The sequence below is a fragment of the Trypanosoma cruzi genome, genomic scaffold (genome assembly GCF_000209065.1).
Source record: "Trypanosoma cruzi strain CL Brener 1047053517061 genomic scaffold, whole genome shotgun sequence".
Taxonomy (NCBI): domain Eukaryota; phylum Euglenozoa; class Kinetoplastea; order Trypanosomatida; family Trypanosomatidae; genus Trypanosoma; species Trypanosoma cruzi.
In genome coordinates this window covers 68,528-79,150 of record NW_001849525.1, presented here as the reverse complement: position 1 = coordinate 79,150, position 10,623 = coordinate 68,528, and the positions used below count along the sequence as shown (strand labels likewise).

Below are 10,623 nucleotides of genomic sequence, written 5' to 3'. Positions count from 1 at the left end.
GTCATTATTTATTTTCTCTTGGTATACTAGATTTGAGTGTATACAAATGGAAGTGGTTGAACAATTTCTCTCTCTCCGTCGGGATGGTCATGGAGAAGAAGCCTACGAAATGCTTGCACCTGGAGCGGCTCTGGGGTGTCCTTGGGGTGGGATGCATCACGGTGAGAATGTGCTAGAATTATTAAGGGACGAGGCTAGGTTTGTGAAAAAGGGTTATTTAGATCCAGTTCCAATTGAGAAAATAGATGAAAATACCTTTCAGCGAAAGTTTAAGTGGGATCGTGGAATGTTTGAGCATGGAAACAGTGGATTCAAAGGTCTGGGAATTCTTCCTACATGGCGTGAAATTTATTTTGTTGATAATGGGAAGATTCGTCTGGTAACTTCGGACAAGCAACTCAAGAACCGATCATTATGGCACACTTTTGGACTATCGAAATTCTTTTGAGCGTTACTCACGTTCAAATTAGCATTTTTTATTTGTTTATTTCTTCCTTTTGTTGTCTGAAATGGCATTCTTATATTACATTCCATGTGAGTAGAAAGAGGCCATATATTTTTTGAGTTTATTGTTATTACTATATTATTATTATTATTTTATTCTTATTCTCATTTTTTTTTTTTTTTTTTTTTTGATTGATTACAATAATCTTCTTTTCTCCCAAAAAAAACAAACGAAAAAAACATATATATTTATGAATTCACGAGTCATTTTGGTTTTTGGTGAAAATTGTATGAAGCGTAGAAGGGAGGATGAAACCAAAAAGATCATTGCAGCTCTTCGTGCAGGTGTTGCTGCATTGAGTGTATCTAGTACCGCGGCAGCAAAAGAGCTTACTTGCCGAGATGCACATTTGAGTGCCATTGTGGAATTTTTGAACGACAGTGTCCATCCTGTCATGCAGATTTTTGGTATGCCCGGGACGGGGAAAACTGCTTCTGTCAATCATGCGCTCACTCTTCTTGCTCAATCTGCTCCTCCAGGAAGGAAGCCGACGGCGGTATTTCTTAACGGCTACGTGATTCAGAAGAACTCAGATATATACTGGACATTAAACTCTCATCTAAGCAAAGCTCGTCTTGGGCACACTGAAAATTGCTTACCTGATCAGTGTGCCGCATTAATCGAAAAGCGTTTTAGACAGGGTTGGGGTGGCGCCTCAACTCCTTTGTGTGTTATTGTTATTGATGAAGTCTATAAGGTTTTAAAAAGACATAACAAGGCGTTTTTTAGAATAGTGGACTGGTTGAGTTTCCCTTTTGCGTTTTGCAAACTCGTTACAATTTCCAACAGTATGGACTTGGCAGCAGATGCAAAGACAAGAAGTCGACTGGATATCACTAAAAGATTGGTTTTTGAACCTTATAGCTTCTCTGAACTGAAAGAAATTCTTTTGAGAAGAGTTGGCAAAATTAAACCAACATTATTTGCTGAGAAAGCCATCAATTATTTATGTAACCAGACAGCTTCCCATTATGGAGATGTGAGACGCCTATTACAGTCTGCGTCGTCTGCTGTGTGTGGTCTCATGATGAAATTGGAAGAGGGTTATCGTGTTCCTGAAGCACAAGATGTTTTGTTGACTGTTAAAGATGTTCATGCGGTTGTTCGACAAATATTTCATGACCGCTTTGTAGAATTTATTCAAACTATTAGGCTGCCCATACTTTTTATCAGTGTGGCTGTTGTAGCCCATGAGACGAATAAATTGTTTCGATCGAGCCCAAGTGATTGTCGTTTATCTTTGGATAGTTTGTTTTTATCAACGAAAAGGGCCCAACAAATCTACAGTGCTTCTCTCGGTGAGCCTCATACTGTTGATTTAACCTATGGGGCTTATTTGGACATTGTGGAAATGCTGCGAGAAGTGGCTTTGATTGATGTTTCAATAGGAGAAGAACGTATTCCTGTGAAGACGGCGCAAAATCTTCTTGAGGCCACAGAAAAAGCGTATGTGCCAATGTTGCAACCATTTCCTACAGTATTGGATGCGTGTCAATTACACGACGTATTTGGCGAAGGGATAAATCCACTCTTCAAAACTTAATATATCTAAAGGCCATAGAAAATAGATTTTGTTTTATGCTATGTGCATACCGGCATTGAGTGTTTTTTCTTTTTGTTGTTGATTGGTGGTGACTTTGATTTTCTCTGTTTTTCTGTATTGCCTTTTTTTTCTATTTCATATATATATATATATATATTCACTGAATAGTGATGGTCTCACCCCACGGAGGAGCTGGAGGCTCCCATTTTGCAACCGCAGCCAGAATTCTATTTGACTCTGCAAAGAAGGTGGGCGCGGTGGAGCCACTAGGCGAGACAAGTAAGCGTTATGCACAGCAGTTAAAAAGGATTCAGTCTCAAAGCCAAAAAAAGGGTGGATCATTGGGAAGTGTATCATATAAAGTTGCGGAATTTTTGGCCACTCAGCGAACTCCGAAACCGAATATCATCAGGAATTCTACTAGCATCGCAAAGCGAGTTCCGTTAATTGACATCCCACGCCAGCCTCCAAAAAAAAAGGACGTCTCAATCGCGGTAAAGCCACACACTGAGAACGTGCCCCCCTTGGACTTTATTACCAATGAAGGGAAAACTCCAGGTGTACAACCAGCTAGGCCCAAAGAGACGGTGGCACATACAAAAACCTCCCACTCAGAGTCTTTAATTAGTAACCGTGTGGTGCCCACCTTGGATTTTGTTACGGAGCTCAGGAAGACGAAGGTCTCATCGCCCGATGCAAGTGCGATGCCATTAGTTGTAATGAAGATGGAGGCGGCAGATACGGAGAAGCAAGAAGAAATTAGGGATGTGGCGACCATCGTCAAACCACCAAAGGCCACGATTGTTGAGGAGAAACCCCTTTTTGAAACCACTGTTGTCTCCGCACAGAAACCGTCATTTTTGGCTGAGCATGATTTGGCCACACTTTTTGAAAAGGTTGTGCATGTCCCGGAGAAAATTGTAAAGCCAAAAATCACGGTGCCAATTTCTGCAAAGGAACCAAGCGCAAAGGTTCCGCATGTTGAACCTGTAAAAAGTGGAGCCATGTCAGTTGACGCATGGGAACTTCAACGCGAGCGGGAAATAGAGCAATTGCGAAAGTCTCAAGAAAACGCAGAAAAAGAACGACTTGCCATGAAACGAGAGGAGGAACACAAAACGCTGGGAGATGAATGGGTTCAGCATAGAACGACAGTGGCAAAGAAAACAGTGGGACAGACCGATTTAACGGCATGCATGATTGAAAAAATGTATTTTTCCAATCAGTGGGAAGCATGTTTTAAATCTTTTGGGCAACTGGTTTCCATTTCAGGCGCGTCCAGCTCTGCGCTCAAACAAGCTGTTCGCATCATGGAAAGTCGACTCAGATATGTCCCACTAGAGCAGAGGGAGATAGTGAGATCAGCTCTATTGAAGGAGTTGAAGCAAAGAAGACTGCACGATGAGGTTGTCAAGTTTGAGCTACGCCACTGCGTTGGGGAGGCATTCCTTCAGCTTTATCACTCTGCTCCAAGCAGCGTGAAGGACACCTTGGATTTTTACACGGTGGCAAAGGCTATTTCATTGCTGGTTAGCGCTGGATCGTGGCAAGAGGCTGTTGAACTTGTTGGCAACTCGCAGAAGCGTTTCAATGATAAGACAGGCCTTCATGAATTAAGGCTTTTGTTTTCTGCCTCCTTCCTGGATAAAGACGCAGCGAAGAGTGTGAAGGAATTTGTATCTGGAACACTTGCCGCTTTTGAACGATTTGGGAAGGTGCACAAGCTCCAGCTGGCGAAAATGGAAAAGGGTGCTCACAGACGACAAATGATCTTACAGCTCATCGCCTCAAATCATGTGGATGAAGCGATCTATGCCGAGTTGCTTCGAATCACTCCGACTGAGAATATAAAAGATGTGCTGGATGAAATTCGCAAGCGGGGACTTAATCCAGAGGATCCAGCGATTCTTGCCGCTGTCTGTTGGAAGACGTTTGACCCGGAGAACCCGCAGGTTTTGTTCCGAGAAATTGAAAAGCAAGAGAAGAAGACTGGAATTCGCCCAGCACACCTGTTAGCCGCCGTCGCCATGGCAAGAGCTTCCAAAACGAGAGAGACGTTGCGATCAACAGTTTCCATCGTAAAGAAGGCACCTATTTTCAAAGCCAGATTTACACTTCGAAAACTGCTTCCTTTGTTGCATGAAAATAATATGCAGAAGGAAATTGTAGAATTAGCAGACTTCTATAAGGACCACGTGCCTGTAGCAACAGCGCTTCCCCAGGCTGTTGCTTTTGTAAACGATGCCCTCCAGGCGGAGGGACGACCCCCTCTCTCAGAACAAACAGTTAGCAAATTGCAGCTGGGTGACAAAACATCGGGGTCGGGCGTTGGATCTACAAAAGCAACAGCACCCACAGAAGCAACAGGGGCTTTAACGGCGGGAAGTGAGATCTCGTCTGAGGCCATGCTTCAATGCGCCAAGGATCGAAATTGGATGAAGGCACTCATGTTGATAAATTCAAGCTTTCCAGCATTGGCGAAAACAGCTGATGCCGATACGCTAACTCTGTTTTATAACTGTGCCCTTAGTGCCTCGGTAGAGAAGGTAGAGGTGGTCCAGTCCATCTACAGTTCCATGAAACAGAGAGGCGTACAAGTCAATGCAACAACGAACAATGCGGTGCTGAGTAGCCTGATGAGGTGTGGGCGATCGCAAGAGGCCATTGAGTTCTATAGTCAGACGGAAATATCCGCGCGAGACTCCAACACACACTCCGTAATGCTTTCCCTCTACGGCAAGATTGGTATGTGGGAAGAGGCGTTGGAACTCATCAAGTGTGCGAGAGGAGGGTCCAAAAAGTTACCACCTATGATCTATACGTTGGGCATTAACGCTGTGCATAGTCATAGTTGGAGCGCAACTTTAGCTCTTTTCCAAACATTGCGAAAAGAGCATGGTGACGTTGCCATTAAGCAGGCGGTAGTGGACAAGGTGGTGCGTTGCCTCTCACAGAACAAACGCACTGCAGAAATACAGAAGTTGGAATTGGAGTTGGCTAAAAAGAAGAAAAAGCAATGATCAAAGAATCATCATTTTTTGGTGTGTGTTTTGTTGTGGAGAAAATCCCTTTGTTTGTTTGTTTGTTTTTCACTTTTCCTTTTATTACCGGACCGCAGACACACACACAAAAAAAAAAAAAAGAAATGTGTGCTCATATTTTTTGGGTGTTGCGTCGTTTTTGGGGAGTGGGTGGTTGGACATTCGGTTATGAATATATATATATATTGCTTTGGGTGGTGCGGCCTTTTCATTAGCACTATTTTTTTTCTTTTTTTTTTTTTTTTAGGGCGACAGAATGGGTGGAAAATGCGAGGATGATTCTTTTTCTTTGAACGAAGGTAATGTCCTAAATAGTTTTTTTGTTTCATGTGTGCGGCTACGATTCACTCCTCTCAACTTTGAATTGGAAAGACGCACGGTACATCTGCTCCGACAGATGCTAATGAGCTCTTTTAACCAAACACGCGCCTGGGATGCACTTAGAAGGACGCAGCTGCTTAATCTTGTAGTAGAAGCTCTGGGATCACGTTCACGACTACATTCTCTTGCGTCTGAAAGTACCATTCTTGAAGATTATATGCGAGTGGTAGAGCTTGCCGCTGAAGCGAATGCTTTTGAGTGTATGCGCCAAATTACTCTCGACGGGAGCACTGACGCTGGATTGTTTGCCTTTTTTACACTTTTGGTAAGAATTCCTTTGCTTGATGGAGGGTTAAACCTTCATCGCGCCTGTTTAAATTCATACGTGCGGACCATTTTGCTTTTGTTGTCGGATGCGAGGAGTTGTACTCTCCTAACCCGCATGAGGCTCTCACCGATGCAGTTGCTTCTTAATTCACTTGCCCAAACCCCTTTAGATCGGCAAGATGTCTCTCTTTTTGGGTTCCGAGGCATAGTTCAGATACTGCTGGGCACTTCTCAGTTGACCAAAATGTGGGTGGAGGATTTTGCCAATTTCGATGGTCCAGCGAAGTGCCTATCGACCATTATTCAATGGTGCAGCATGAACGAAGACTTAAGCGCTCCCCTGTGTGAGAAGAGCACACTGCTGTTTGATATTCTTTGTCTTTTCCTTTCGCTTCCTGATAGTGGAAGATTGCCTTGTCACTCGCTTTACATCTACCTCATGTCTTTTCATTGGGAAATGGAAGAAATGGAGCCGGATCCATCAGTTTATAAATCCACATTGGGCTTGTTCGGACTTAGGCTTCTTGTGCGGGCCGCTCTTGTAGCCATGAAACGTCGGCGTTTGTTATTTTATTACCTTTCCCGACTCCTCACCTGTGCAATTCGCATCGGTAACGCTGACATTGTGGCGGCTGGGCTTGTTAGTGGGGATATGGTGGATGTGCTAAGGCGATATATGTATTACTGCTCTGAGATGGACGAAGTGGGTTTGGGAAGTGTGATAGCGACCATAGTGCGTCTGTGCCTGATGGTATGTGCCTCGCAGACGAGGTACGTAAAACAAAAAAATGGAGGCTTTCGGCTTTGCGCTCTTGTAGTGGAGCTTGCCTCGGGTCCCAACACGAGGACTCTGCGGTATACTATTCAAACCCTCACTCTGTTGGCCGGCCTTGGGAATGAAACGTTTTTTTTCACCAAGCTCGTTTCCGCAGGGCTGTTTGAAGAACTTAGTAAACGACTTCAATATTTATCTAGCCCAGGTGAAATTCAGTTGGTGATCGAGTTGTTAAAGGAGGTTTGTACAAGGGTGCCTTCCCTGCAAGGAAGGTTTTTACGGATTTCCGATACTATCGTTGACTTGATGCAAACTGAGGCGAAGAATGGACCGAGACTTCTTCTGGAGTCTGCCGATTTATTGTCTCTTGTAATGGTGCAGTTCCGAGAGGGTGAGTTAAAAATTCAAAAATCATTGCAGCGGCTGCTCACTCAGACAAACTTTGAGTCCATCGGATCTATCATAACCAGTTGTTGGGCGTTACAGACATGTATACGGTCTGTAAATCTATGTTCAGCTGCACGAGTGTTTGATCTGACGGAAGTTGAGAGTATATTAGTTTGCTTTAGAGACCTTTGTGTGAGTATGGGCTCCATCTTTTGTTTAAAGTTGAGGAACTTTGATTTTTGCGCATTGTATGATGAAATGAGCGCCTACCACCGTCATCAGAGGGATGCGTGCGTGACGGAGCAGCAGCCGCAGCAGAGGTATCTTCTTATGTGTGATTTTTTATTACTTGTAACGCATCTTATAAGTCTTCTTCATGTAAATGCCCCAGAGAAATCCAGAATAGTTCTTTCTCGTAAGCTTGAAGAAATCATTGTCGCCGGACCGTTTCTTCAGTGCCGATTGTATACATCTATTATTACCCGGGCATTTCTGGGAATGTGCTCAGTTAGCTCTTTTGTTCTTTTGGGCGAAATTCAAGCTTCAAAGGAGCCCTGTATTGACGTTTCTGTGACACGTCAGGATTTAACATCTGGGTGGAAACTTTGCACTTCCTACGGGGACGATTTATTTGCGTGTGAGAAGCAACGTATTGTCTTTCCCGAGTATCTCCAAAGTTTGTTTAAAGTGCTCTATCGACAATCGCAAACGGCAGAGCAAGCTTTACTAGGAGCGTCAATAATATATCTTCTTCTTGATATTTACTCCAACTTCTTGGAAAACATTTACGCCCTGGCGGAGAGAAGGACGGTAACACTGTTGTCAGAGATATTGGCGGTGACAATTGCAGGGGATGAAGGATGCATGAGAAAATGTATTCAACAACTCGTCACAGTTACACAGAAGTTGGGTGCATGCGGCTTTAGTCATAATGCACTGCTTTTCTTGATACAAATGTGTTTGCGTAGACGCACGGTGGATTCTGTGGAGTATGAAAATGTGGCCACCACAACTGTACTTTCAGCATGGAAGAAGATGTTGCAGAATTCCACTCCAAGTTCTCAGCCGATGTCTTTTTGGGGAATATCTGTTGGCTTCCCGACCGTAACAGGATGCCAGATGACTGCCATACAACGCCTCAAGAGTGATATGGGGCTCTATGGTGGAGTAGACATACCGATCAATCTGACCGTTCCAAAGGGCAGAAAGTGTATTTCAGCCGTACTTTGGTTTCTCGTGGAGAAAAGTACGCCCCTGTCCGTAGAAGACGCTGATTTTGTTTTGTTATCACTTTTTATGGATCGAAATAATCTTTCGTTACTGTTGGTTCTCTCCGACGGGGGTGGGTTAAGTCTGAGAGTCGTGTTGCAGGGAAATCGGGGTCAAACTTCAAAGACTGTCCCTGTACCATTCATAAAAGTTCCGAGGGAGAAGTGGTGTATGGTTTCAATGTCAGTACTTTTGGGGCATCGGGCAAAAACATCAATTTATACAAAACTCCGCATGGATATCAGAATTTCGTTACATGCTGCTTCTCATGATGCCGTTTCATCTTCAACTGAGGCAACCCTCTGTATTGAGATTTCTCTTGGCGTATTGGGAAGGGTGGATCGTCGGCCGTGGAAAGTGTATTCAGTCTGCTTGGGTGCCTCTTGTGCATCTACCGATGCCTGCCCGCAACAATTACTCTTTGGGTCTCTCGGAATGTTTGCGGGTCCCTTATCCAAGTTGGAAAAGACATCTCTGTTTGTGATGGGGAGCGATAATCTTTTTTCCCTTTCTTTCATGGACAGAAATTTTGTCATTGACCTATATCCCACCTTGGCGAACGTAATGGAACGGGAAGAAGGGAAGCTTACGGAGGAACTTATGTTGCTCTCAGCAGTGTGGATACGAAGCGGAATTCCTAACACGAAGGGTCAAGTTCGGTTTTCCAGAGCCCCTTTTCCGTTTGGTAATTACCGCAGCAAGGAATATTTGCCTGTCGTTGTGGGTGTTTTTGGTGGTGAACTCTGCCTAGTGACACAGCCGGAGCGTCGTGGACTTTCCGGTGACATGGCTGAACGACAAGATGCGGATGTAACGTCATGGAGTCCAGCGGTTCACCGCCTGACGAAGATTGGATCCGTGACACTGGTCTCTCTTAGACTCTCCACTGACGAGGAAAATATTCGCCTCTTTGGAAGCATGTGGGTGGAAGCAAACGGTCCACGATTTCATTCCGTGACGCCGATTTATTCTGCTCTGGATGCTGTTGGGGGGATTCCGTTTTTTGCCTGGCTGGCTTCGTTGCAGGCGCCACATTCAAAAGCGTTTGAAGAGGTGTGGGAATGTGTATGCGCCATTATACTTGGACACTCACCGGAAAGTCTGTTGTGCCCAACACCATCGCATGGAGGTCGACACCTTGTAGTTCTACTAAGAGCAATGCTGCATGCTCGTATAGCAATATCGGAGAAAATTGCGGCTTCATTGTTTGAAGCCGTTGGACATTGTTTAATTGTGAGGGCAGACCTCTTATCGCTTATGCTTGACTTTACATTATGGTCTCAAGACGCCGATGCGTTTCGCATGGTGCTATGCAAATTAGAAAAATACGCAGTGGATCCTCAGTACGGTTCTGTCAATAGTCAAATTCTTCGGTTTGGAGCAAATTCTCAATTTGGGGTGAATGGGTGTTATGCCTTGGAGAAATTTCTTATGCATCTTCTCATGCATTTTGCGGGTCACACTAATGGTAACTGGGACACTTCTATTATTGGTTGCGCGATGAGCTTTGTGACCGCCTTATGTTGGAGGACTTCTCATCTGAGAAAAATCGTACAGGCCGTCATCTGCCTGTTTATGGGTAACGAGACACCTCAGTTGGTTCTTGTGGAATGGGCGGTTGGACTACTGAATGTTGTCCATAGTGTCATGAGGACGAGTGACCCTGGGAAGTTGAAAGAAGATAAATTTCTTGTTTCCAGTGTTGTGGCCCTCTTGAAATGTTCGGATGAGATGGTGCGGTGCAAGGCCCTCCCCTTGTTTTCATACTTGCTGATACCGCGAGAGCAAATTGTTGCCGCGGTAGATGTGTACTTGACCCGAAAGGCGACTTTTCCAGATTCTCCTTGTCTCTCTAAGAAGGAGCTTGACATAATTACGGATGTGGTTCGGCAAGGCGCAAAATTGGGCGAAACAGGGCGAGTACAGGCCCTCGTTTCATTTCTCCTTGCGCTTTTTTTGCATCTGCCAACCGCCTTTCAGATGCAGATTATGCAGCTTTTGCGCGAAGTCGTTGAAAATAAAGGGTTATCCTCACGTGACCTTCTTTGCGGTGCTGAGGGTGGTGAGTGTTTAGTGGAGCCGATACCAAGTTACTTGATTGGCATTTTTCCCACTGTGGCAAGTGAAGGGTCTGCCGTGATGGAGCCTTTTATTGAGCTACTCACGGCCACGGCGGTGCAGATGATTAAAGTCTCATGGGGTTCAGAAGATGCTACTTGTAAACATCTGCTGCGCGATGCAATACGGGTTATTTTCCAGACGCTTCCAATAAGGGGCGAAAACGAACATGCGCGTGTAGGTGAGATGGATCTCAATAGAACAGGAATGTTTTTGAATTGCTTTGGTGCGCCGTGCTTTCACATGTTTGCCGTTCTCTCAAAGCGTGGCTGCTCCCTGTCGCTTGTGGACGATTATTTTTCTTTTATCCGCTCCAATGCAGACATTGTGATGCTTT

At 44.6% G+C, this 10,623-nt stretch overlaps 4 protein-coding genes across 4 annotated transcripts, besides 8 other annotated features; all 4 read left to right on the top strand.

Annotated features, from left to right (window-relative positions):
* Positions 1-7,806: a sequence feature (heterozygous, non-Esmeraldo-like haplotype).
* On the top strand, positions 47-448 carry Tc00.1047053511159.30 (hypothetical protein, conserved; the record flags this gene model as incomplete). The annotated part of the gene is made up of 1 exon (XM_801382.1): positions 47-448. One exon carries the CDS (start codon positions 47-49, stop codon positions 446-448), a length of 402 nt encoding a protein of 133 aa, XP_806475.1.
* Positions 567-608: a microsatellite.
* Positions 613-634: a microsatellite.
* Positions 696-2,048, top strand: Tc00.1047053511159.20 (origin recognition complex subunit 1 (ORC1), putative; the record flags this gene model as incomplete). Its single annotated transcript, XM_801381.1, has 1 exon — positions 696-2,048. One exon carries the CDS (start codon positions 696-698, stop codon positions 2,046-2,048), a length of 1,353 nt encoding a protein of 450 aa, XP_806474.1.
* Positions 2,186-2,205: a microsatellite.
* Positions 2,219-5,068, top strand: Tc00.1047053511159.14 (hypothetical protein, conserved; the record flags this gene model as incomplete). The annotated part of the gene is made up of 1 exon (XM_801384.1): positions 2,219-5,068. The coding sequence occupies one exon, from the start codon at positions 2,219-2,221 to the stop codon at positions 5,066-5,068; it is 2,850 nt and encodes a 949-aa protein (XP_806477.1).
* Positions 5,310-5,334: a microsatellite.
* Tc00.1047053511159.7 (neurobeachin/beige protein, putative) lies at positions 5,346-10,623 on the top strand (the record flags this gene model as incomplete). The annotated part of the gene is made up of 1 exon (XM_801383.1): positions 5,346-10,623. A coding segment is annotated over one exon (5,278 nt), but the record flags the coding sequence as incomplete, so codon positions are not given.
* Positions 7,807-7,993: a sequence feature (areas merged during assembly that could not be assigned to a particular haplotype. This can correspond to areas where the two haplotypes were merged or to regions with more than two copies in the genome that were merged during assembly.).
* Positions 7,994-8,175: a sequence feature (areas merged during assembly that could not be assigned to a particular haplotype. This can correspond to areas where the two haplotypes were merged or to regions with more than two copies in the genome that were merged during assembly.).
* Positions 8,176-10,623: a sequence feature (heterozygous, non-Esmeraldo-like haplotype).